A 25,658-nucleotide genomic window follows, 5' to 3' on the forward strand; every position below is an offset into this window, starting at 1 on the left:
TTTGAGACAGTCTCACTCTGTCGCCCAGGCTGGAGTGTAATGGCGCGATCTCAGCTCACCACAAGCTCTGCCTCCCGGGTTCAAGCAATTCTCCTGCTTCAGCCTCCCAAGTAGCTGGGATTACAGGCACCCGCCACCATGCCTGGCTAATTTTTGTATTTTTAATAGAGACAGTGTTTCTCCATGTTGACCAGGCTGGTCTTGAACTCCTGACCTCAGGTGATCCACCTGCCTCGGCCTCCCATAGTGCTGGGATTACAGGTGTGAGCCACCATGCTCGGCCTCTTTTACTTTTAGATATACAATTAAATTATTATTGACTATAGTCACCCTGTTGTGCTAATAGTTGATCTTACTCATTCTTTCTATTTCTTTGGTACCCACTCAGCATATTTTTTACTTTATTTTAATTTTTGAGATGGAGTTTTGCTCTTGTTGCCCAGGCTGGAGTGCAATGCCGCAATCTCGGCTCACCGCAACCTCCGCCTCCCGGGTTCAAGCAATTGTCCTGCCTCAGCCTCCCAAGTAGCTGGGATTACAGGCATATGCCACCATGCCTGGCTAATTTTGTATTTTTAGTAGAGATGGGGTTTCACCATGTTGGCCAGGCTGGTCTCAAACTCCTGACCTCAAGTGATCCACCCACCTCCACCTCCCAAAGTGCTGGGATTACAGGCATGAGCCAATGTGCCTGGCCTTTTTTTTTTTTGAGACAGAGTCTTGCTCCATTGCCCAGGCTGGAGTGCAGTGGCACAATCTTGACTCACTGCAACCTCTGCCTCCTGGGTTCAAGCAATTCTTCTGCCTCAGTCTCTGGAGTAGCTGGGACTACATGGGCACACCACCATGCCAGGCTAATTTTTGTATTTTTAGTAGAGACGGGGTTTTACAGGCTGGTCTCAGATTCCTGACATCAACCTATCTGCCCACCTCAGCCTCCCAAAGTTCTGGGGTTCACTTTTCTTCGATTATTTATTATTATTTTTTCAGACGGAGTCTCGCTGTGTCACTCAGGTTGGAGTGCAATGGCGCAATCTCAACACACTGCAACCTCTGCCTCTGGGTTCAAGAGATTCTCCTGCCTCAGCCTCCCGAGTAGCTGGGATTACAGGCACCCACCACCACCATGCCCGGCTAATTTTTCTATTTTTAGTAGAGACAGGGTTTCACCATGTTGGCCAGGCTGGTCTTGATTTCCTGTCCTCGGGTGATCCACCCACCTTAACTTCCCAAAGTGCTGGAATTACAGGCGTGAGCCACTGCGCCTGGCCTCTTCAATTATTTTTTCATTCTGTTCCTCAGACTTGATTATTCCATTGTCCTATCTGCAAGTTCACAGATTCTTCTGCCTGCTCAAATGTACCTTGAATCCCTCTAGTAAAATTTTCATTTCAATTATTATACTTTCCAACTCCAGACTGAAAAGTAATTACTCCACTGTCCTGTCTTCAAGTTCACTGATTCTTCTGCCTGCTCAAATCTGCCTTGAATCCCTCTAATGAAACTTTCATTTGAGTTACTGTACTTTCCAACTCTACAATCTTTTTGGTTTCTTGTTTGGATTTTTTAATCTCTTTTGTACTTCCATCTTGATCATATATTGTTCTCTTGACTTTCTCCAAGTCTTCCTTTAGTTCTCTGAGCATCTTTTAAGAGAGTTGTTTTATAAAGATTTTGTCTAGAAGATCTGCTATCAGGTACTTTTCAGGGACTGTTTCTGTTTTTTTCCTTTAAACGGCCATGCTTTCCTGTTTCTTTGAATGACTATGATTTTTTGCTGAAAACTGGACATTGGAATCTAATAATGTGGTAACTATGAAAATAAGATTCTCCCCCTTCCTCAGAGTTTGCTGGGTTTTGTTATTGTTTGCTTATTTATTTTTGTTATTGTTGTTGTTGTAGGCTGTCTCTGTGCCAAAGAGCAGTCTAAGGCATACATTGAAGGTCTTCTCAGGTTTTTCTGAGCCTGTGCCTTTCCCTAGAAACTGGGGTTACTTTCTAACTTTCCCCCATATATGCGGTTGCTTTTGAATGTCTTAATCTTTAATGTCTGCCTCCGAAAAGGGTGAAGAGAAAAATGAAGTGGGGAAAAGGGCACTGGCCCTTTACATTTCCTGGAAGTCACTTCAGCTGGAAGGCGGCATGGCTTACCAAACAAACAGAAAAAAAACACAGGGGCAAGGGCTTGCAACAATGTGGGGAGGTGCAACAGCCCCTCCTTGCACCTTTGCAAAGCCCATCGCTTTGCACCTTTGTTTTCAGAAGCAGCCATTTGTGATCAGAGCACAATTCCCAGTATCTTGGAGGACAGGGTCCTTTTTGCCTACCCTGGCTCCAGCAAGCCAAGCTGCTCCTGGAATCCATGCACATCTGCCTCCCAGGGGCTGGAAACGGAAGATAAATAGCTGATATTGTGCTAAAAGCTTAACCTGACCAAAATTAAGTGCAATTTGCAATCCAAACCTTCCCCTGGATGGTGCAAGACTCCAGAGTTCCAAAATAGTATGACAGATTCTGCCAGCGCAATTGTTGTGTAGGTTTGAAGACAGATTCCTGGTGCTTCCCACTCCACCATCTTCCCCTAATATGATCTTAAGTCCATCCAGTGAATTTTTCACTTTGGGTATTGCTGTTCTGGTATTTTTTGTAGACACAGGGTTTTGCCATGTTGTCCAGGCTGGTCTTGAACTGGGCTCAAGCAATCCTTCTGCCTCAGCCTCCCAAAGTGCTGGGCTCAGAAAAGACCTGAGAAGACCTTAAGTTTATACGTTAGGCTGATCTTTGGCACAGAGACAGCCTACAACAACGACAAAAATAAATACATAAATAAACAGTAACAAAAACCAGCAAACTCTGAGGAAGGGGGAGAATCTTATATTCATAGTTACCACATTATCAGATTCCAATGTCCAGTTGTCAGGGAAAAAATCACAGTCATTTAAAGAAACAGTGAGCCACTGCACCTGGCCAGGTATTGTAGTTTTCATGTTTAGAAATTTTATTTGACCAGGTGTGATTTATGGCATTTGCACTGCAATTGTACAATCTCTTTTCATCATCTTCCTTTTCCTTCGCCTCTCTCCTGCATTATATCTCCTGCTTTCTTTTTCTTTTGAGGCCGAGTTTCACTCTTGTTGCCCAGGCTGGAGTGCAGTGGTGCCACGTCAGCTCCCTGCAACCTCCGCCTCCCGGGTTCAAGCGATTCTCCTGCCTCGGTCTCCCCAGTAGCTAGGATTACAGGCATGCACCACACCACGCCCAGCTAATTTTTGTGTTTTTAGTAGAGATGGGTTTCACCATGTTTGCCAGCCTGGTCTCGAACTCCTGACCTCAGTTGATCCTCCTGCCTCAGCCTCCCAAAGTGCTGGGATGATAGGTGTGAGCCACTGCACCTGGCCAGGATCTCCTGCTTTCTGAAATCACATCTTTTTCTTTTTTGGTTTATGTTCTCACTTTGGAAGAACATGTCCTCCAGTAGCTTCTTGGGAAAGGACGCATGGGAGGTAATATTATCTATGATGACAAATGTGTTTATTCTATCCTCATACTTACTGGACAGTTTAGCTGGGTATAGAATTTTAGGCTGGTGTCTTAGTTAAGAAATAGACCCCAATACACTGTAGTTCAAAAAGATAGGAGTTTACTCTCTTATACTGACAGTTCGGAGGAAGCAGGCAGGAAGAGAAAGTTACCGAGGCACCGAGTTTGTTTCCAATTCATTGTTCCACTATTCCCTAGTCAATACTAAACCAGCTCATCAGCAACACACCTGAATTCAAGCCCTCAAGAAGGGGAAAAAGGAAGCAGAGAGCAAGGGATTTCCTCTGAAATTGTGACTGAGAAAGCTGCACACACACTGCTGTGTCCTGTTGGCTCCTGAGGAGTGAAGTTATTTTCTAGTCCATCTGTTTCACTCAGAGTGTTGCCTTTTGGGAGTTTCAGTTTTATACAAGTGATCTAGATCCAACATTGTACCACATGAGGGCCCTGGAATTAGTGTTCTATCTTCTATGTATGAGGCCCATTAAAACCGCAAATCCTAGGCCCCAAAGATAGGCAAAGGCCCTAGCAGAGCCATCAGTTTAAGCCCTAAGGCTTCTCAAACTCTGAGTAGCATGCCCACCCCTCATCACTGCCTACAAAGCCCCAGATGCTATGGCCCTGCCATCTCACTGCCCGTATCTCTTCCTCTCCACCACTCACACATCAGGCCCCAGCCTCTCCAGTCTCCTTGCTGTCCCAAGCTCTTTCCTACACCTCCCAGCCTTTTCAGAGGCCACTCCTCTGCCTGAAGACTCTTCCTCCTGATACCCATTCAGTTTGTTTCCTCCGCCATCCTGTTCAAATGTCACCTCTGAGACCTTTGCTTACCACTTTGAGCAAAATAGTCCCTTATCGCTACCTCCTACCCTTCTACTTTTCCTCAGGGCACCCAGCACTCCTAAAATGGCATTTTTCTTGAGACAGGGTCTTGCTCTGTCGTTGCCCAGGCCGCAGTGCAGTGGCATGATGACGGCTCGTTGCAGCCTTGACCTCCCAGCTCAAGCAATCCTCTCGCGTCAGCCACTTGAGTAGCTGGGACTACAGGCACATGTCACCATGCCTGGCTAGTTTTAAAATTTCTTGTAGGGTGTCTCACTGTGTTGCCCAGGCTGGTCTCAAACTCCTGGGCTTAAGTGATCCTCCCACCTTGGTCTCCCAAAGTGCTGGGATTACAAGCATGAACCCCACCATGCCCGGCCGGTATTTTTATTTATTCGTTTATGGTCTGACTGTGGGGAAAAGAAAGAGAGATCACATTGTTACTGTGTCTATGGAGAAAGAAGTAGATATAAGAGACTCCATTTTGTTCTGTACTAAGAGAAATTCTTCTGCCTTGAGATGCTGTTAATCTGCAACCCTAGCCCCAACCCTGTGCTTGCAGAGACATGTACTGTGTTGACTCAAGGTTTAATGGATTTAGGGCTGTGCAGGATGTGCTTTGTTTAAAAAAGTGCTTGAAGGCAGTATGCTTGTTAAAAGTCATCACCATTCTCTAATCTCAAGTACCCAGGGACACAATACACTGTGGAAGGTCACAGGGACCTCTGCCTAGGAAAGCCAGGTATTGATCGAGGTTTCTCCCCATGCGATAGCCTGAGACATGGCCTCGTGGGAAGGGAAAGACCTGACTGGTCTGTGCTGAGGAGGATTAGTGAAAGAGAAAGGCCTCTTTGCAGCTGAGATAAGATGAAGTCATCTGTCTCCTGCTTGTCCCTGGGAATAGAATGTCTTGGTGTAAAACCGATTGTATGTTCTATTTACTGAGATAGGAGAAAACCGCCTTAGGGCTGGAGGTGAGACCTGCTAGCGGCAATACTGCTCTTTAATCCACCACTGCTGTGTCTGTGTATGTGCACATCAAAGCACAGCACCTTTTCTTAAACTTAATTATGACACAGGCCTTTGTTCACATTTTCCTGCTGACTCTCTCCCCACTATTACCGTATTGTCCTGCCACATCCCCCTCCGAGATGGTAGAGATAATGATCAATATATACTGAGGGAACTCAGAGAATAGTGCCGGCATGGGTCTCTGTATGAGCACTGGTCCCCTGGGCCCACTTTTCTTTCTCTATACTTTGTCTCTGTGTCTCTTTCTTTTCTCAAGTCTCTCGTTCCACCAGACGAGAAACACCCACAGGTGTGGAGGGGCTGAACACCCCTTCACTGACTCTGATGTGGGAAACGATCCCAGGAGGCAGGAATAAGGGAAGGGGTGCCGCAAAGGAGGAGCCAATTCAAGGATGTGTTACTGAGTCAAGCACCTCCTAGAATCTTCTGAGGAGACTAAGAATGGCAGCTCAGGGCTGGGTGTGGTGACTCACATCTGTAATCCCAGCACTTTGGGAGGCCAAGGCAGGTGGATCACAAGGTCAGGAGTTTGAGACCGGCCTGGGCCAACATGGTGAAACTCTGTCTAAACTAAAGATACAAAAAATTAGCTGGGCATGTAATCCCAGCCACTTGGGAGGCTGGGGCAGGAGAATCGCTTGAACCCAGGAGGCGGAGGTTGCAGTGAGCTGAGATTGCGCCATTGCACTCCAGCCCAGACGACAGGGCGAGGCTCCATCTCAAAAGAAAAGACCAGCCTGGTCAACCTGATGAAACCCTAGTCTCTACTAAAAATACAAAAAATTAGCTGGGTGTGGTGGCAGATGCCTGTAATTCCAGCTACTTGGGAATTTGAAGCAGGAGAATCGCTTGAACCCAGGAGGCAGAGGTTGCTGTGAGCCGAGATTGCACCACTGCACTCCAGCCTGGGCAACAAAAGCGAAACCCCATCTCAAAAAAAAAAAAAAAAAAAGGCAGCTCAGAACTGCCAGGAGAAGAAAGGGAAAAGCCTGTACAGCTCATCTACTAACACCTTTAGTAAGGGTGCCCCACAGGTGCTTAACTCCCCTGCACTTCTGAGAATCCCCTGTGTCAGAGAATCCCTGGGGCAGGAAGCAAGAGGCTCCCGTCTGAGGTGGGACCCGTAGGGTCATCCCTGTGCAAAGTTAGTTGAAGCCTGTGTGAAAGAAGCCACTGCAGCACCCTTGGCCCAAGGTGTTAGTAGACGGCTGGGGTAAGAGGTGGGGCTGATGGCCGGGCGCGGTGGCTCAAGCCTGTAATCCCAGCACTTTGGGAGGCCGAGACGGGCGGATCACGAGGTCAGGAGATCGAGACCATCCTGGCTAACACGGTGAAACCCCGTCTCTACTAAAAAATACAAAAAACTAGCCGGGCGAGGTGGCGGGCGCCTGTAGTCCCAGCTACTCGGGAGGCTGAGGCAGGAGAATGGCGTGAACCCGGGAGGCGGAGCTTGCAGTGAGCTCAGATCCGGCCACTGCACTCCAGCCTGGACGACATAGCGAGACTCCGTCTCAAAAAAAAAAAAAAAAAGAAAAAAGAGGTGGGGCTGAGGCTATGATACAGGGACACTGTGTGGATATCTCTTTCACTCTTTTCCAATCACTTAGAAGAGTGGCCAGGATACAGTGAACACTCAGTGAATACTTACTGAATGAATGATGTCGCAGTCTAGTGGGGGAAAAGGCAAGCAGTGAGTTAAGAAAATCAAGCGGGTTGCAGGGGGTATATAATTGGGTAACTACAGGTTGCAGGGGGCCTCCAGCAGGAGCCTAGTTACTCTAGGGTAGGAGTGGGGATAGGACAGAGAAGACTTTCTGGAGCAGAGTCCCTAACCTGAAATATGGAAGATGAGCAGGAGTTAATTGCACAGCTAAGTACTTGCACATCTAAGTAAATGTATCAGTGATAAAATCATTGGTAATCATAGGTAATGCAGTGGCTCATGCCTGTAATCCCAACACTTTGGGAGGCCAAGGTGGAAGGATAGTTTGAGGCAAGGAGTTTGTGACCAGCCAGGGCAACACAGCGAGACCACGTCTCTACACAAAATAAAAAAATTAGCTGGGCGTGGTGGTTGGTGCCTATGGTCCCAACTACTCGAGAGGCTAGGGCAGGAGGGTCAGTTGAGCCCAGGAGCTCAAGGCTGCAGTGAGGTCATGTTCACGCCACTGTACTCCTGCCTGGGCAACAGAGGGAGGCTCTTGTCTCCCCGCCACGCCCCTCCCCAAAATAATAGGTAACATGTACAAAGCATTTTCCGTGAGCCAGACACCATGCTGCGTGCTTGAGGCTGTGTTAATTCATCCTTGTTATTTAATCCTAAGGCATGTGAACTGTTTTATCTGTTTTACCCAATGGAAACTCGAAGCTCAGAGAAGTCAAGTCACTTGCATTGACAGGGTAGAGAGAACCTCTTTCCTCCATTTTACACAGGGCAACTAAGGCCCAGAGCACGGCAGTGACTTGCTCATGGTCACAGAAAGCTAAGGGCTGAGCTGGGACTAGAATCCAGGTTTCCTGACTCTTGGGCTTGTGTTCCTGCTCCAGAGCAGGCCAGAGAGATAGGGGCTAAGGAGGAGAAGGGTGAATTAAACACAGCCAGGCTGAGATGGGTGGGCACTGCCTCCCCAGCTACTACCAGAAAAAGCTGAAGGCAGGCACCTGCAAGGCCCAGGAGATGGAAGCGGCCATAGGCCGGCTGCGGTTGCAGAAGAAGCTTCCCTATAACCCCCAGCAAGAAGAGAGCTCAGAAGTCCCAGAACGAAAGGTCCTCAGTATCCTCAGCCGGCTGAAGCAGCAGAACTATGGTGAGGCCCCTGGGCAGGGTGGGATGGGCCAGGGTTGGGGCTCTGCTGTCTTGCCCATCTGGCTTCCTCTCCTTGGGCCCTCAGGCAGCCAGGCCCAGGGAGCTGAGAGGCCAGTTTCCCACTTTGGGCTTAACTGTGTACATCGGAAAACGGCTGATAATCACTATTTTCCTTCTAGGCCTATGAAAATGGCCTCCTGCATTGGACTCCTCCCCTCCTGCCTTAGCCTGAGCACAGGTTGGTCCCATGAGTCAGGACCGAGAAAGAACAGCTGTAGAGACTGGCAATCCCAGCTGTTTACTGAGTGCCCACTGAGCTAGGCCCTTTGCAGATGCTCTGGAATTTAATACTCATAATCATGTATTCACCCCATTTTACAGATTAGAAAAATGAAACTGACCCGGGCATGGTGGTTCACGCCTGTAATCCCAGCACTTTGGGAGGCTGAGGTGGGCACCTGAGGTCAGAAGTTTGAGACCAGCCTGGTCAACATGGTGAAACCCCATCTCTAAAAAACTAGCCGGGCGTGGTGGCAAGCACCTGTAATCCCAGCTGCTCTGGAGGCTAAGGCTGGAGAATCGCTTGAACCTGGGAGACGGAGGTTGCAGTGAGCTGAGATCATGCCATTGCACTCCAGCCTGGGCAACAAGAGCAAAACTCTATCTCAAAAAAAAAAAAAAAAAAAAAAAAAGAAACTGATGAAGTTAAGCAACTTGTCCAATGCCCCTAGCTAGTGTGTTTTGGAAAGGGCTGTTTATATCCAGGTATGACCCCAAAACCTATGCTCTTTCCACTGGGCAAGCCTGCCTCCTTCCCCAGGTACCATTTATTAGACTCCTACTGTGTGCCAAGTAACAGGATAGGAGCTTTGCAGTCTTTCTAGAGTATGCCTACTAGACTTTGCCAGCACCCGTCACAAAGACCTCTGCTCCTTGTTAAGCTGTTACCAGCTCTTATTCTGTGTGCAGCACAGAGCTGAGTGCTTTGCCTATATTTCTCCTTTAATCTTCATCATCAACTCTTGTGAGGTGTGTACCACTATCACCTCCAGCTCAGAAGCTCAGAGAGGTTAAGTGACTTGCCCCAAAGTGCCTAGTCCATTATGTAGCAAAGCCAGGATTTCACCTCAATCTGCCTGCTTCCCAAGGCTGGACGTGCTCTGAAGCATTCCCCCTTCTGCCTCCTTCTTCACCAGCTCCCAACCTGCAGAGCCCCTATGCCCAGGTGCCCTGCATCCCGCTCTGCCCACGGATGGACAAGAAGATGGTCCACAGGAAGCCAACCAACCACTACGTGCAAGACCAGTGCACAACCCCTGGCCTGGATCCTGACATCCGTAGCCCCTTCTTCCAGTCACGATCTCAAGGAAACAGGTGGGTGCCCAGAGAAAGGGCCCCAGCCTAGGCCCTTCCAGATCCTTCCTTAAGAGGCCCCTGGCCTAATGCCTGGGAATCCATCTTTCTAAGAGACCATACCTGAGAGGCTGCTTATTCCAGGGAGGAGAAAGGGTGAAAGGCAAAGAAAAAAAACCTTTGTTGAGGGCCTGTGTACCCGGTAGATTGTTCCACTGAAGCCAGAGTGCTTCTGCTTTCCTGTGTCTGAGACTCAGTGGCACCTAACTGAGGGCTACGAGTTCCCTATGGTTCAACATTAGGACTAGCGGACTGTGCACCTGGGCAGAGGGGAGCGTCTCCTGCAGCAGTCCTCCTCCAGGCCGCTGGGGAAGGGTGCCCTGGACTTGGAATCAGGCCCCTAAGCCCGACTGCTGGGTCCACCATTTCTGAGGGGAGGCCGCCTCTCTCTCCTCACTTGGGCATGCACGGATGGTTCATGTACTGGCAGATAGGGAAAGGGCCAAATGTTTCCCACCCTTCTGCCCCATTCCCCTCCCCAGGGAACACAACTCTGACAGCAGAAAGTGGCCCAGCTCTGTGCCTTCTCGAACCCACTGACCCTCTGGAGGCCTGACTCTGGACAGTTGCTCAAGGCCTGCAGACAGATGGGCCACCAGACAGGAGCTGCTGCTGGAATTTGCTTTTGTGGCCTGGTAAGCTAATAAACACCAATAACTTCAGCCCCTGTGCCTCTTGCCAAGGAAGGTCCTCAAGCTGTCACCCCAGCCACCTCTGGGCTCTCAGAGTGTAGGGTTCCACCTCGAAGCCCTGCCCAGGGTTGGGGTTTCTGCTACAGGTGCCCCTGCATGCAAAGTCTTGACCTTCTGTGCCTTCTTAAAGCACCGGGCTAGGCCCCTCCTCAGAAGAGCGCTTCCCCCTCTGGACTGGGAGCCCCACAAAAGCAGCCATTCTCTCTCTCCACTGGCTCCAAGATAAGCCCTGTGTAAGAGCAGGAGGTGGCCTCTGCCATGGTCCCCCGACAGAGCCCCAGGACCCAGAGCTCTACTTCTCCGGGAGCCCTAAGGGGTGGGTCCTTTCCCCTCACCCCACATACCACCCAGCCTAGTATTTTACCAAAGACAGTCTTTCCCTGCAACTGGGCAGAGGGAAACCCCCCGGGGTTAAATAAGCGGCCACAGCAAGAGGTAGAGGGCGGGGACTGAAATGAGGACAAAGATCTGACAAGTTTAAAACATGTATTTAAAATACAATTTATAAAATGCTTAATCTGCCAACGGGGTGGGAGTGGGCAGCTGCCCGCTACACCAGCAGAGTAAGACTGCAGGGGTGCGGCCCTCCCTCCCATACCCTTCTGTTCAGACACCCAAGGGGCCCATGTGCACCCCTGGGATCACACAACCAGAAAACAGGACCCCAGAGGTTTCTTGAGTCTCTGCTTACCAGGGAGGCTGGGTGCAGCCCTGCCAGCCCATCCCTGAGCAGGGCACCCCCAAGATGGGGCAGAGCAGGGTATGGCTGGGCTGGCAGGGCAGGGCTGGGCGGGGCAGATGGGCTCTGGAAGGGGCTGATGGTAGCAGATAGGGTGTTGCCTCCTGCCTGCAGGTGGGGAGCACCCTGATTGAGTGGGCTGAGAAAGGTTGGTCACCAGGCCTGGACCCCCCAGCTCCTTTGGTTATAGGCTGACATCAGAGTAGTGGCTCATGGGAAGCGGTTAGCTGGAAGGTCTGAGGCCTGGCCCATGGGGTCAGGGAGGAGCTGGGGGAAGGGGACAGTACTGTGAAGGCAGATAAAGGGGCAGCAGCCTCAGGTTTCTGCCCCCCATCCCCCTGGGGTTTTCCAAGCCAAAGCCTGCAACTTACTTTAAAAAAGAAAAGGAAAAAAAGCACTTAGGAAAGTTACAGACAACTACCCCCAAAAAAATACCCTCCCACACACAAAATCCAAACCGTTTCCTCATCTCCCCTCCCGCCTCCCTCTAACACAATACAGTTTCCTGTTTTCTTTCTTTTTAAAAACGTTGCCTGCTACCTCTCCATTTGGGAAGCCCAGGGCATGACTGCTGGTGGGTGGTGACAGGCACACAGCGGGCAAAGCCCATCTTTGGCCAGAGGGAGGTGGGAGGACCAGTCCCTGCCACATCCTCAATCCAGACACCCACCAACCAGCCTTTACTTTGGCCCCTACTAGAGGGTAGTGGGGCAAGAACAGGTGGTCCCAATGGCTGGGCAACCAGCACTTCTGGCCTTCCCACCTGGACTACCTCTATACCCTTCTCCAATTAAAAGGAAAGTCTCACTTTGGGTGGGAAACCACTATTACATGAGGGATGGACACTATACATTTAGAATGTGGACACCTGGTTAGGGCAGTGGAACTATAAAGATAGCAGCCAATTTTCTTCCTTGCCTTCTCCTGAAGGTAATCCTCCCTCTCACTGACTGAAGCTCTGCTTCCAGCTCTGCTCGTGGGCAATGCCTGGCTTTACGGTTATAAGGCTGTGCTGTGGACTAGCTGCTGACTTGGCTGGCAGCTGGCGCTTCCTCCAGAGGGGAGGACGTGGTGGGACATGGCTTGCTGGGCCTGGCCCACCATTCCCACAGGGAACCAGCGGTGGAGTGAGCCTGTGAGACTCAGCTTGCCACCTTGGCCACCACGTGCTGCCCTCATCGCAAAACCACACCAACCACCCCGAAACGTATCTGCTGGTCAGGAGCAAGGAGGCCGTCTGGCTGGCTGAGGGATAAGGCGCAGTGCAATGGAAGGGATCAGGAAGCCTGAGAGGAACCAGGTACACACAGAGCCGCTCTGGGCAGCTGCCCTCTTAGTCTCTTCCACCTCAAGGAGCCAAAGCAAACCCCAGGCTCCAGGGACAGAGGATAAACTGCCTTCATTCCAGGCCCTCACTCTGGAAAAAGGGGTGATGGGAGCCTAGGCCTCTGAGGAACCAGTCTGTCATCAATCTTTGCAAAGCAAAGCTGTTCTTTTTCCAACTTTATTCAGAATGTTCTGCCTTCAAGGTACTGATTGCACACAGGAAATGTACCAGGTATAGTTACTGAGCTGGGGCCATCAATGGAGATGGAGCACTGCAGACCCCTAAGAGTTCAAGCCATGCTGGAGTGGGAAGACCTATCCACCTTCTGAATATACGAAGCAGAAGGCTCAGAGTCCTGGAGGCAGACTCTCTCCTGGTTTTCCTTGTGCCGATGGCAAAATACTAAACAAGTCTCCTCTCCTTCACTTCCAAGCCCAGGGATGCAGTCTCACTCCCTGGCGCTCTGCTCTCTTCTAGTAGTAAGCCTGGCTGGTAGGGAACCACCCTGAGGGGTATGGGAAGGGGAAGTCTGTTCACTTTCCCTATCTCCCAAAATACTAGAGGTGGGGTTGGCACCCTCCCCAGGCTCTCCGAGCCTACAGAGCTAGCCCAGTCTCCAGGCAAGGCCCAGATGCCCTGGGACTCAGCTCGGGGAGGGAGGTATAGGCATGGGGTGCTCATCTGTCCTGGCGGCTGCAGAGCCCTGCCCCTTTTCCGGGCGGCAGTAGGAATACAGAAGCTAAGCTCACCAAAATCCTATTGGTTAATGTTTCTAGTGAATTTCCCAGAAACATTTTTAAGTAGACTACCAAACTACCCTTTCTTAATTAAAAATTCGTTAAACCACTAAAACCCCTCCCATGCACTTTTTCTTGCAAATCAGATATTTGTATAAACAAACAAAAATAGGAAGAAAAAAAAAAAGAAAGGATATTTTCAAATGGAACTTACTTTTTAAGTGATGGAGACATGCACTTGGGGGTGGGTGGGTGTGAGTTTTCATTTGTGTTTTGAAATCCCAAATTAATGAGCATGATAAACTGTTATTGCTGGCACTGGCTTTACCCCAAGTGGCCAAGTGGCACTGTCTGACTCTCTGAGTCCTTGGTGGGTCCTCCCAACCTTCCCCTAACCCCCACCCTTTCCCTTTCCATTGACTTGGGACAGCCCTTGTCGATGAGCCAATCACAGTGGGAAGGGGGAGAAGGGGGGAGGTCACAGTGCATGGGGTTCAAGGTCACAGTGGGCGGAGCAAGGGGGATCACAGTGCAAGTAAGTCAGGTCGTTCCCTCTGCTCAAGTCCAGCTGTCTGCCACGGCAGTGCAACCCGTGGCAGACGACCCAGGAGGCGGTGACGGCAGCAACGGCGGCATCTTTTCTTGCCTGCATTTATCTGCGCTGTTTGAAGCCTTGTGACCCATCAGGACCCAAAGGCTGTCTGATCACATTATTGGGCTGCCTGCTGTCTTCGGGTTGGGAGATCCTGGTTGGCCTGAAAGGAAGAAAAGCAGAGGAAGGCCTAAAAAAGGATATAATAGATGTCCCCCATCATTTCTTTATTTTTTATTTATTTCTGAGATGGAGTCGCATTCTGTCGCCTAGGTTGGAGTGTAATGGCGCTATCTCCGCTCACTGCAACCTCCACCTCCCGAGTTCAAGTGATCCTTCCTACCTCAGCCTACCAGTAGCTGGGACTACTGGCAAACGCCACCACACCCAAGCTAATTTTTGTAATTTTAGTAGAGATGGGGTTTCACCACGTTGGCCAGGCTGGTCTTGAACTCCTGACCTCAAGTGATCCTCCCGCCTTGGCCTCCCAAAGTGCTGGGATTACTGCACCTGGCTTAGATGTCACCCATCTTAAAATCAACTGTCCTTGTAGCTGGGGCCCAAGTCACTCTGGCTCCACAAGTCTGCTTCTTTGGGAAGCTGACTCAGGACACCTCCAAGTTGAGAGGCCCCTGTGAGCAGGTAGGGTCGGTGGTACATGTTCACCTCCAGCAGCTACAGCATTCTTTCCCCCTGCTCAGCTGCCAGCATTCACTTGTAGGCAGGGGGAGTGCTCGAGGGCCCACTCTGCCCAGAGGCAGTGACCACGGACAGTACATGCTCTGCAGAACCATTTGGAATCTCCAGATGTTAGGCCAAGGTAAAGAGCTGGAATCAAGAGCTCAGCAGAGGGACACATCCCCTGCCACCCAATTCTTCCCTCCCACTCCTCTCCAAACTCTGTGGTTAATGGTTGACTCATATTACTCTAGGAAACTAAAGGAAGCACGCATTTTCCACCCTGGAAAGGTGAAGACTTAGAGGAGAAACAACAAAGAGAACAGGTATCTCTTCAAAATTATGAAGAGCTAGAAAGAAGGTATGCAGATTAGTTCTTCAAGTCCCAGGATGCCATGCCATAGTGGCCCCTCAAAGTCAGAAGGAGGCCGTCTTAATGCATACTGCTTGATTAGGAAGTGACAAACTTATATAATACAACCTCTAATACTGCAGAGAAAAAAATGCCAAGAGTAAAAAGGAATTTAGAAAATTCACAAAAACATCACAGCGGGCATACTGGAGACCCAGAAAATATAACCAAAGCACTTATCTGGGCACTTTCCACTCTGCCAGCCCAGGTTCTCGACATCCTATGCTCATTTACTCAATGAATTGCACAACACTTTGATAAGGTTGGTATTATTATCCCATTTTTTCAGATGAGAAAACTAAGGCCCAGAGAGGTCAAGTCGTTCTAAATTAAGAAGAGGTAAGAGGCAGATTTTGACACAAGCTCATCCATGCCTTTACTCTCAATGCAACACTGCCCCCTGGTGACTACCAACCGCAGAGGCAGCATGCCAGCAAACTGCCACCTCCTGATAGACTTTGAGAGCCGTGCCCAGCCAATGAAGCACAGTGAACTATCCCCAACAGGCTAGGGTCCGCGGCTGGAGCTGCATGGTTCCTACCCTGACTCTGCTTGCTTCTCACTACTCTACACGTAGCCAGGATGCTCTCCTCCTCCTGGGTGGACTGGGAGAGCCATCATTGGCCGGTCCTGCCAGCCACACTCACCTGTCGAGGATAGGTTTCTCCTGCTCCTCCTCGGGGCTGGCACTGCCCAGGATCCGCTTCCGGGCCTCGGCGTACTCGGCCTCTCGCTGTGCTAGGGACTTGACCGGAAGGGTGGGCCTGCTGGTGGAGTTGGGGCTGCTGACCACACCGTTGCTGGTGGGCCTCTTGAGGATGCGGATCTGTGGAGGGGGCCCCGCGGGAAGGCTATCGTCCTGAATCACAATGGGCACTTTGGGAGGAGATTTGGATTTCCTGCTGACAAAGAGCAAACACAACTTCACAAATCATGCTCCTAAGGAAGCCCTGTCCATGTCCCACACCCACCTCTCATCACTTTCCTCTCCCTCCTTACTAATTCTACCCATGATTCTCTGGCCTCTGACCAGACAGCAAAATTTCCACTCCTCAAGAAGCGTGTCCCAAAAAAGCAAGCTTGTGACCAGCTCTGGCAGGCCACAGGAACTGCTCCTCAGCCCTAACCCCTGGCCATGGGGGCTGGAACGCCACCTCCTTCTATCCCCGTGTTCACCACAGCCACATCAACCACCATTTGGCCCTGCAGCAAAACAGTTTATGTCCAGAATCGAATGACGTCAGTTAAGATCCCAGCTTCCCTAAACAGATCAGAGTAGGACTGGCTGGTGGGGTGGGAGCCTTTGAACTTAGGGGTCAGCAGTGTTCACTCTCAGCCGAATCTTCCATCACATGTTCATACCAAACACTACAAAGGAGCCCACTGTGCCATCCCTGCCTGGCATCAAGATTTACCAAGCCACCTTCTAGTGAAAGTGGCCTGTGCCTCCCAGAGACAAGCTACACCAGACAACTGAATCCTCTTCAAAAGAGCTTCTGAACAGAGAAACCTCCCTTGCCAGGGCTTTCTGGTCTTTTGGACAGCGGCGGGGCTGGAGTGAAGGATGCACCTAGAAACAGTGCTTGGCAATGCTCAAAAGAAAAGCATTGTCCAAGGCTGGTGGACGCGTACATCAAGGCGATGTGTCCACAAGGAGAGGTGGAATGACAAAAAACAAAGAGGGACAACAACACATGAAGGGAAAGAAACAAAAGCCACAGGAGGAGACAGGAACCCAGGCAGGAATGACCACCCAACAACAGCCACCAGGACCCTCCCCAGAGCAGTCAACCAGCTTCTCTTCAGAACCAAACAGGCCTGCTTTCAGAGCCTTCACTGTCAGGAGTCGGGATTGGAGGAACTGAGTCAGGGTGAATGGAAACAAGTCCTGGGTAGGACACAAATGGAATGGAACGGGGACTGTAACCCAGGGTTAGTGTGGTTGCTGAGATAAGCAGACAGACAAGGAGCCAGCAATCTGATCAAAGAGGCAGGGAGCCAGGAAAACTGGCAGGCAGGCAGAGCACCCCAGAGTTTCCTGGGGAATGACTGTGCAGGCCAGTAAGCAAATCCAGAGAGGTCCTATCTTCCCTCCTGTCCCTTGTACTTATGGAAAACCAACAGGTTCCCTAAGCCCAAAACAGAAAGCCGAAGTCAACTTTCGCCTACTCTGGAAACACCCTCCTCTGTCGTCTTGGTGGAGAACAAAGCTATTTTTAAAGGTTTTTCAAGAATTTCCTAGAATGTTTTCTTCCAGGATACCCTTATAATACCCTAAACCACCAAGTCACTGGGGACCCAGAGAAATCATCTGCCCACACTACTCATGCCACAGAGAAAGAAACTGATGTCCAGAGCAGGGACACGACTTGCCCCAGACCTCAGAGCAACTGGGGCACAGCCAGGCCTAAAACTCAAGTCTTCCAACTTGTCACTTCCTCACATCCCATCAGATGACCTCGCACAGGGAACCCACAAAGGTCAGAGGCAGGTGCAACACCCCAGCCTCACCCCTAAAGCCTCAAGCCACCACATCCTGGTCTCCAACTTGGAGGGAAGGGTTTGCTGTCCCAGAGCCTGACCTGCTAGGACCTGCTAAACCTAATGGCCAGTTGGAGAACACCACTGACTGCCCAGCTCTCAAACCACAGAGAGCTCGAGCCCTCAGACCAGACAGCAGCCTTACCTCTCTTTCTGTGTGATCTTCAGTTTTTTTTCCAACCGTCTGTCTATTTCCTAGAGGAAAAAAATGTATATAAAAAGTGGAAAAAAATCTCTCTCAAATAAAAACTTAGTCTTTATTTTTGGAGCTAAGGGCAGTGTCCTTTCTTTAGGCAGGGACATGACTGTGTCCTTCAACATAATAGATGTGCACTAGATTCTGGGGTTTGGGGACCTGATACCCTCTGCAGGTCCATCTCCCTTGTAGCCCCATGGCCCCATGATAGTTCTAAACCTCATTGTTCAGCTGGGTTCTTTGCATAGCCTCCAACTAGTTTTCTGACCTGTAATCTGTCTTTCACAGAGCCATTCAAATCACCTTCTAAAACTAAATTTAGGAACACTTACTCTATTTTATGAAATAAAGAGTTGGCCAAAAACAAAAAACAAACAAAAAAACCATAAATCTGATCATGTCACTTCAACTGCTTGCAGACCTAGTCAAAGCTTCTGAGCAAGCCTCACCCATACCTTCTTTTACCTTCTGTCTCTATTTTGCTATCACTAGCCCCCAGAACCCAGCATGCTGTTCCACCTGCCTGCCATGCCCTCTCCCCTTGCAAACTCCCATTGATCCTGCACGACCCAGCCTGGATGTCTACCTCTCCTTTGTAAAGTCTCCTCTGATCCCACCAGCATGGTGCATCACCTGGTCCTCAGAATAAACTCTCCCTTTTACATTCCTTTATGGTCACATCTATCTAATATTTTAATAATCTATTTTTTACTGTTATGGACTTGAACTCTCTGTGATTGACACCTACCGAAAGGCTTAGAGTAAAACCTATGCCTTATGTTTGTGGCCCTGGAGGTCCCTGGTCTATAAGTGAACATGGGAAACCTGAGGAAGAGACAGGACACCTGACAGTGCAGCAAGGATTTCTCTCAGAACCAGAGTCTGACAGGTCTTGATTAAAACAAAGCCACCATTTTAGAGAAAAGCGGAGAGAAGAAAGAGGCTGAGAAGGAGGAGCAGGCGGGACTGCCTTCCAACATGCCCTGGCCTCATCTCTTCAAGCCCTGAGCGGGACATCGGGCTCATGGCAGTCTGAGCCCTCAGCCCATCAGCACCAGCATGCCTATGGCACCTCCACACACGCGTGTGAGCATCTATCTCCTGGACAGGGGTGTGGGGAGAGGCCTTGCACAGAACAAAGACCAAACCCCCAGGCTGCTTGGCTGCCCTACGGCCTTTCTTAGAAAAAGTCCCACTCCCTCAGCCATCCTCAGTGAGGACAAGATCAACTAGCTCTAATGGAGATGGAAGAAACTATATGCAAAATTCTGTGTTTTTCTGGAGAGGAGATCTCTAACGGTGGTTCTCAACCAGATAAGATTCTGTCCCTCAGGGGACACTGGACAATGTCAAGCCATTTTTGGTTGTCACTATCAGGGGAGATGCTAAATGTCCTACAGTGTACAGGACAGCCCCACACAAAGAACTATTTAACCCCAAAAGTCAACAGCTGAGTTTGGGCAACCTTAATTTATTAGAATGGGGTTTTCAAAGGAGTCCATCACTTGTAAAATGTGAAGAACCATAGCCGTAGTGAGGAGGCTTTAAAATTTGGTGAGATCCGGCCAGGCGCGGTGGCTCATGCCTGTAATCCTAGCACTTTGGGAGGCCGAGGTAGGCAGATCACGAGGTCAGGAGATTGAGACCATCCTGGCTAACATGGTGAAACCTCTTCTCTACCAAACAATAGAAAAAATTAGCCAGGCGTGGTGGTGAGTGCCTGTAGTCCCAGCTACTCAGAAGGCTGAGGCAGGAGAATGGCGTGAACCCGGGAGGCAGAGCTTGCAGTGAGCCAAGTTTGTGCCACTGCACTCCAGCCTGGGTGACAGAGTGAGACTCCGTCTCAAAAAAAAAAAAAAGAAAAAGAAAAGAAAAGAAAAGAAAAGAAATGTGGTGAGATCTGCTCCATGGCTCAGGGTGTAGGCCATTTTCATGAGCGCTCTGTATGTCCTGAAAATAACTATTCTCCAGTTGATGGGTACACTTCAAGCTGGTTAGCTATATTGTTCTAATCTTGTAAATTATTACCGATTCATTTGATCTACTGACCAGGTAAAGAATTAAGAATTACTGGCCAGGCACAGTGACAGTGGCTTATGCCTATAATCCCAACACTTTGGGAGGCTGAGGCAGGCGGATCACTTAGGGTCAGGAGTTTGAGACCAGTTTGGCCAACAGGGTGAAAACCCGTTTATATTTAAAAATTCAACAATTGGTCAGGTGCAGTGCTCACGCCTGTAATCCCAGCACTTTGGGAGGCCGAGGCGGGCGGATCACGAGGTCAGGAGATCGAGACCATCCTGGCAAACACGGTGAAACCCTGTCTCTACTAAAAATACAAAAAAAAATTAGCCAGGCGTGGTGGTGGGCACCTGTAGTCCCAGCTTCTCATGAGGCTGAGGCAGGAGAATGGCGTGAACCCGGGAGGCGGCGGAGCTTGCAGTGAGCGGAGATCGCGCCACTGCACTCCAGCCTGGGCGACAGAGCGAGACTCTGTCTCAAAAAAACAAAACAAAACAAAAAAAAGTCAACAATTATCCAGGCATGGTGGCACGCACATGTAATCCCAGCTACTAGGGAGGCTGCAGTGAGTTGAGATCACGCCCCTGCACTCCAGCCTGGGTGACAGGGCAAGATTCCATCTCAAAAAAAAAAAAAAAAAGAAGACTTATTCTTTCCAGTAAGTTAGACAGTTTATCATTATGATGTGATCTTTTTTGCCTTATAATGTATTGTTTAATACTAATAAAGTCGACCAGCTTTCTTTTGGTCAGTATTTCCTAGAACGTATTTCTTCTCATCTTTCCATGTCCTTATTTCTATCTCTTGTAAATATGAACTAGATCAACCATAAGAAGCTAGATTTAAATCCAGTCTAACACTGACACCTATTCTGACTGGTACTAACTTGTGTTTAAAATACATTTGGCTGGGCATGGTAGCTCACACCTATAATCCTAGCACTTCGACTCTGGGAGGCCGAGATGGGTGAATCACTTGAGGTCAGGAGTTCGAGACCAGCCTGCTCAACAAGGTGAAACCCCGTCTCTACTAAAAGTACAAAAATTAGCCGGGTGTGGTATCCCAGCTACTCAGGAGGTTGAGGCAGGAGAATCTCTTGAACCTGGGAGATGGAAGTTGCAGTGAGCCGAGATTATGCCACTGCACTCCTGCCTGGGCAACAGAGCAAAACTCTGTCTGAAAAAATAAAATATATATATATATTTATAACTTACTGTATTCTGAGGCACCATCAAGTCTCTGGAGGGGCCAGAAAGGCACTAAAATGGAAACCTCTCACTCCAGCTTGGAACATACTTGGTGCCAAAGAATGCAGAATGACTGAATGGAAAAGGTACACCAATAATAAGAGAACAACCTGGATGTTTTCTGTGAACTGACAAACACAGACACTCACATGGAATCTATGTCCACTGTGTACTCTGTCCTGAAAGTGACTGTATTGATGGAATTATATTAATTTTATTAATACCAGTGTTATTACCTGAGTAAGTACTACATCTCATATTAGTCTGTTGCCTATTACCTTTTAAGGGCTTCTCACAAATAACTTCTTGCTTTAAAGTTTCATACTGTATCATTTCGCTCCACTCTAAATACAAAACTGCCTATTCGAGTTTCTCCAACATAAACAGAGCCTTGACAGCTGCAGAATTTAGATGCCTTTGAGGGTTGAGAGCAAATGCCTTCATAGACCAGGCAAGTAGCCAAACGCCACTCGCAGGGAGCCTACGTGGGGAAGTGAAGGGGCTGCAGGGCACCAAAGAGCATTTGCCCTGCCTAATGATGGCCAACAAGCCTTGGCGGACAGGGCCAGACCTAGCTCAGAAGAAACCAAATCAATATTTTTATGGCAATGCACTGAATTTTCCAACTTCACTATGTGGACTTTCACTTTCATATCGCTGTGAGAGCCAAATAAGGCAGAGAAATGGGCCTCATACATTAGAGCTGAATTTGAGAAGTCCCATGCAGGTCTCCTCTGAGGAAAGCAAACTGCTTCCTTCTTCCTCCAGGGTTTAAGGAAGATGGACCATCTGCCCAGTTCCAGCACAAGGAGCCTGGGTGGAAAAAAAGCCCTTCAAGAGGACATTGTAGGCCATGTCTGAGTAAATGCGCCTCTGTCCCCAAACTAGAACACGACTAACATACTTGGCATGTAATATAATACTAACGGCTTTTAAAATGATGTCTTATATCAATATAATGTATTATGGCTGTCAACATTCTTCTCCAGACATTCACTTTCTGCTCACACCAGCCCTGTTTGGTAGACAAAGTAGCTTTTTTCCTTCTGTCAGATGAGGGTTTGGGAACTTACCCAAGGTAACAAGGTAGTAAACCACAGATACAGCCCTAGAATTCACCTTTTGAGGCCCCCATGCTGACATACCACCCTCCCCCGACAATTGCTCAAATCCACTGGAAACGCCAGTATAAACCATTAGATATTGATTATCTCCCCCAATTCCACACTGCTCCCTGTCATGCCAAGAACTACAACTCGCGTCCAACTCCACTGTGAAAGGGAGAAGGGCTTTATCAGAGCTGGAGAGGGATTCTTCCATAAGATTACAGAATGGGATGGAAACCTAAGCAGCTTTGGTGGAAAGTGGATCCTGGTCACCTTTAGATAGCCAGCTGGACGCCAGCATGCTCAGAGCTGCCCAAGCGGGAAAAGGAGTGCTCTGCCAGTCGCTGGAGAGGGCATCACATCTCCCTCTGGAGTCTGTCCAGGTATCATGAGTCAGTCCACTCTCTCCTCAGACAAGGCCTTGCAATCAATCTGCTCTCAGACTCGTGCTTTGAAAAGCTGGACCAAGTCAAAACTTTCCTACAGGGTGCATTACAAGGAAAATGCGCATCTCCCCCAGAGATGCAATAGCCCAACGGAATTAAACAGGCCTCAGAACTTGTTTGGGGAAGCATCTAGATGCAGGCCTGAAATAAGGAATCATATTACCTAAGGGCACCCTCTCTTTTGACAAGGATGCAGAGTCCTGCCCAAGGTCTAGGCTCCTGTGTTAGAGGCCTGACCTCCATCGCTAGTGAAAGAAAACCATAAGCTCTGTGACTGCTGTGAGTGGGCACAAGGCAAGTGCTAGGGCACAAGCATACCACAGGGCGGTGGCCAGGAAAGTCTGATCTCCTACGACTCCTCCTCCTGGAAAGGCTCTTCAGCCAAGTAGCACCAAGCAGCCCACAGAAGGTGACATTCTGTGTTCTGGGTCCAAATCCTAAGCAAAAGATCTACTGTTGCCAAACCTTGGTATCACGTGTCCTATGGGGCTATACATCTACAGAAATGAGACACAAGCTTCTCGGTCTCAGGGAACAAGCAAAGCCAGAAGGAAAGAGTGGAGGCAGGAAATCATGAAGAAGCACAGTAGGGAGGAAGGTGGTTCTTGACAGGGCTGGTCCTTTATGGGAGGTAAAGGAGAAGCCACAACCACAAGGTGAATGGGATCAGATGTCAACATCTGCAAATTTAACTTACCAGAGGAGGAAGCTCAGCTTCTCTGGCTACTGATGCCCTTAACCTTGCTATGAATGTGCTTGTGTGAGCCTCTGGCTGAAAAGTTGGGGTATGGGACCTAGGAGTACAATGGGGATGAGATCATTCCTCAGGAGGAGAGCAGGGAAGGGGTCACCTCAAGCAACCCAATTTGTTTCTGTCACAAGCTACAAAAGGAACAAAGGAGACAAAAGATAGAGATGTGTCTGCAAAGTGAGGCAGATTACAATGGCAGGTTTACTCCTGTAGTTAAGAGGTCAATGACAAAGGAAAAAAGAAAGGTGAGAAAGGGAGAGGAGAGGAAGAAAGGCAGAAGAGAAAAACAAATAGGCTATTCTGGGTTTTAGTGTAAAGCAAAGCAAGTATAAGCACCATTACAGTTGTACTTTCTCAGAAATGAATGTTTACAAAAAAGCCCGGGGTGATGACGCTCTGGGGGACTGATTCAAACTAGCCAAGCTCATAGGCGACAAAGTGAACAAACCCACACCTGTTACACTGCAAGGGTCAGAGGGGGTGTCTCACCCTGCCTGATCTGCTGCTATCCACTCCCCAAGGCCAGCAGGCCTCCCCACTCTGTGCCTCAGTATTCAAGCCAAGAGTGTATTGTCCTGCTCCATCACAGCACCCCTCTCTCTGAGAACCGGAATCCTCTGGTCTCCAGTGTCACCAACATGACTCCCAAGAAATAAACCCGAACTCCTGACCTCAGGTGATCCACCCGCCTGGACCTGCCCAAGTGGCGTGTGCCACAGCGCCTGGCCAACATTCTCTACTTAAGTCCATAGAGCAACCTTGTAATTGAACAGGGATCTAAGAGGGACCTTTGCTTTGGACTTTGAATTAGAAAATACTATTTTATTGGCAACAAGGTTACCATTTAAGTAACTTTTTCCAAATGATTTGCCTTTCTCTGTTAGTTTCCATTTCAGAAGATGACATTTCCAATGTTCTTCTCAAATTCAAGGAATAACAACTGGCCTTGAGCTCCCTATGAATCGCTGCCCCACAGGCTCCTCTGATCTCATCCTGAATCGGGGTGCACAAGTCTACAACAAGTGGACCGGGGGAGATCTGAAGAAGAGACGGGAACCTGGAGAGCACAACAGGATTTCTCCCAGAATCACGGCCCCACAGACCCTGAGTAACACAAAGCCACCATTTTAGAAAAAGCAAAGAGAAGAAAGAAGGGATAGCAGGCGGGACCGGTCCTGAACTCCCACGCAGCAGGCCAGGGCCCATGCTGGCCTCATGTCTTCAGGCCTTGGGAGGGACACTGGCGCCCAGGTCCCCTGGCTACAGGGTCTCCTGGCAGGCCAGTCTCCCCAGCAAGGGGTCTTGCTTCCCATACCACAAATATGGATGGGATTCTGACTCCTTGGGTGTAGGCCCCAATTTCACTTGGGAATGCAGCCAAAGAATTCACAGGTAGAAACAATCTACAACAGCAAAATCTGATCTAAAACTATCAGATAAAAACGTCTCCCGCATCACTAGTCATTTTTTTCCTTTTTTTTTTTTTTTTTTGAGACCAGGCCTTATCTGTCATGCAGACTGGAGTGCAGTGGTGTGATTGTGGCTCACTGCAGCCTCAGCCTCCTGGGCTCAAGCAATCCTCCTGCATCAGCCTCCAGAGCAGCTGGGACTATAGGTGCACACCACCATGTGGGGCTTTTTTTTCCCTTTTTTTGGTGGAGACGGGGTCTTGCTATGTTCTCCAGGCTCGTCTTAAACTCTGGACTCAAGTGATCCTCCCACCTCACTCTCCCAAAGTACTGGGATTATGTGTGAGCCACTGTGCCCGGCCACTAGTCATTTCAAGTTCAAATGTACAAACCATGGACTTCAAACAACATCTATGTTCATTTGTTTAATTATGTTTCATCTCTGCCTTGTTTCCCTGTCAGTAGCATAGCAGTGACAGTGTCCTGGCCTGGTAGGACTAGGACTGGCCACCTCCAATGCTCCTGTAATTATTCCACTTTCCCTGGCTAACCCCAGAGAGGGACACACCCCGAGTCCTACCACCCCAGGTTTGACTCCACAGGAATGCTTCACATATTTTTAAACAATTCACATATTTTAAAATAATAATGTTACAATGATACTATTTTGGATATACTGAGTTATATTAAAAATATTAAAATTGGCCAGCCACGCTGGTTCACGTCTGTAATTCTAGCACTTTGGGAGGCCCAAGCAGGTGGATCACAAGGTCAGGAGTTCCAGACCAGCCTGGCCAACATGGTGAAACTCCGTCTCTACTAAAAATACAAAAAAAAAAAATTTTTTTTTGAGACAGTCTCACTCTGTCACCCAGGCTGGAGTGCACTGACACAGTATTGGCTCACCGCAACCACTGCCTCCCAGGTTTAAGTGATTCTCCTGCCTCAGCCTCCCGAGTATCTGGGATTACAGGCGCCCACCACCACGCCTGGCTAATTTTTGCATATTTAGTAGAGATGGGGTTTCATCATTTTGGCCAGGCTGGTCTTGAACTCCTGACCTCATGATCCACCCGCCTTGGCCTCCCAAAGTGCTGGGATTACAGGCATGAGCCACCGCACCCAGCTAAAAATACAAAAATTAGCTGGG

General features: G+C 49.1%; 2 protein-coding genes across 8 annotated transcripts in view; one reads left to right on the forward strand and one right to left on the reverse strand.

Moving 5' to 3' along the window:
- SPATA21 (spermatogenesis associated 21) overlaps positions 1–10,275 on the forward strand; it is a 53,547-nt gene extending 43,272 nt beyond the window's left edge. Inside the window, exons 12-14 of the mRNA XM_011993944.1 lie at positions 8,026–8,201; positions 9,397–9,574; positions 10,096–10,275. Of these exons, the coding sequence (XP_011849334.1) occupies positions 8,026–8,201; positions 9,397–9,574; positions 10,096–10,153 (412 nt within the window). The 3' untranslated portion in view covers positions 10,154–10,275. The remainder of the gene's footprint in view (positions 1–8,025; positions 8,202–9,396; positions 9,575–10,095) is intronic.
- Positions 10,276–10,774: 499 nt separating this feature from the next.
- Positions 10,775–25,658, reverse strand: part of SZRD1 (SUZ RNA binding domain containing 1) — a 36,865-nt gene continuing 21,981 nt past the window's right edge. The window contains exons 2-5 of one of the 7 annotated variants that reach the window (XM_011993943.1): positions 24,544–24,556; positions 23,692–23,697; positions 15,438–15,689; positions 10,775–13,863 (exon numbers count right to left, since the gene is read on the reverse strand). In XM_011993943.1, the coding sequence (XP_011849333.1) occupies positions 13,761–13,863; positions 15,438–15,689; positions 23,692–23,697; positions 24,544–24,556 (374 nt within the window). In that variant the 3' untranslated portion in view covers positions 10,775–13,760. Of the gene's footprint in view, positions 13,864–15,437; positions 15,693–17,476; positions 17,527–23,691; positions 23,698–24,543; positions 24,557–25,658 lie in introns of all 7 variants that reach the window. The other 6 variants (XM_011993942.1, XM_011993938.1, XM_011993937.1 and 3 more) reach the window with 6 other exon arrangements.

The sequence above is a fragment of the Mandrillus leucophaeus genome, unplaced genomic scaffold, assembly GCF_000951045.1.
Source record: "Mandrillus leucophaeus isolate KB7577 unplaced genomic scaffold, Mleu.le_1.0 Scaffold439, whole genome shotgun sequence".
NCBI lineage: Eukaryota > Metazoa > Chordata > Mammalia > Primates > Cercopithecidae > Mandrillus > Mandrillus leucophaeus.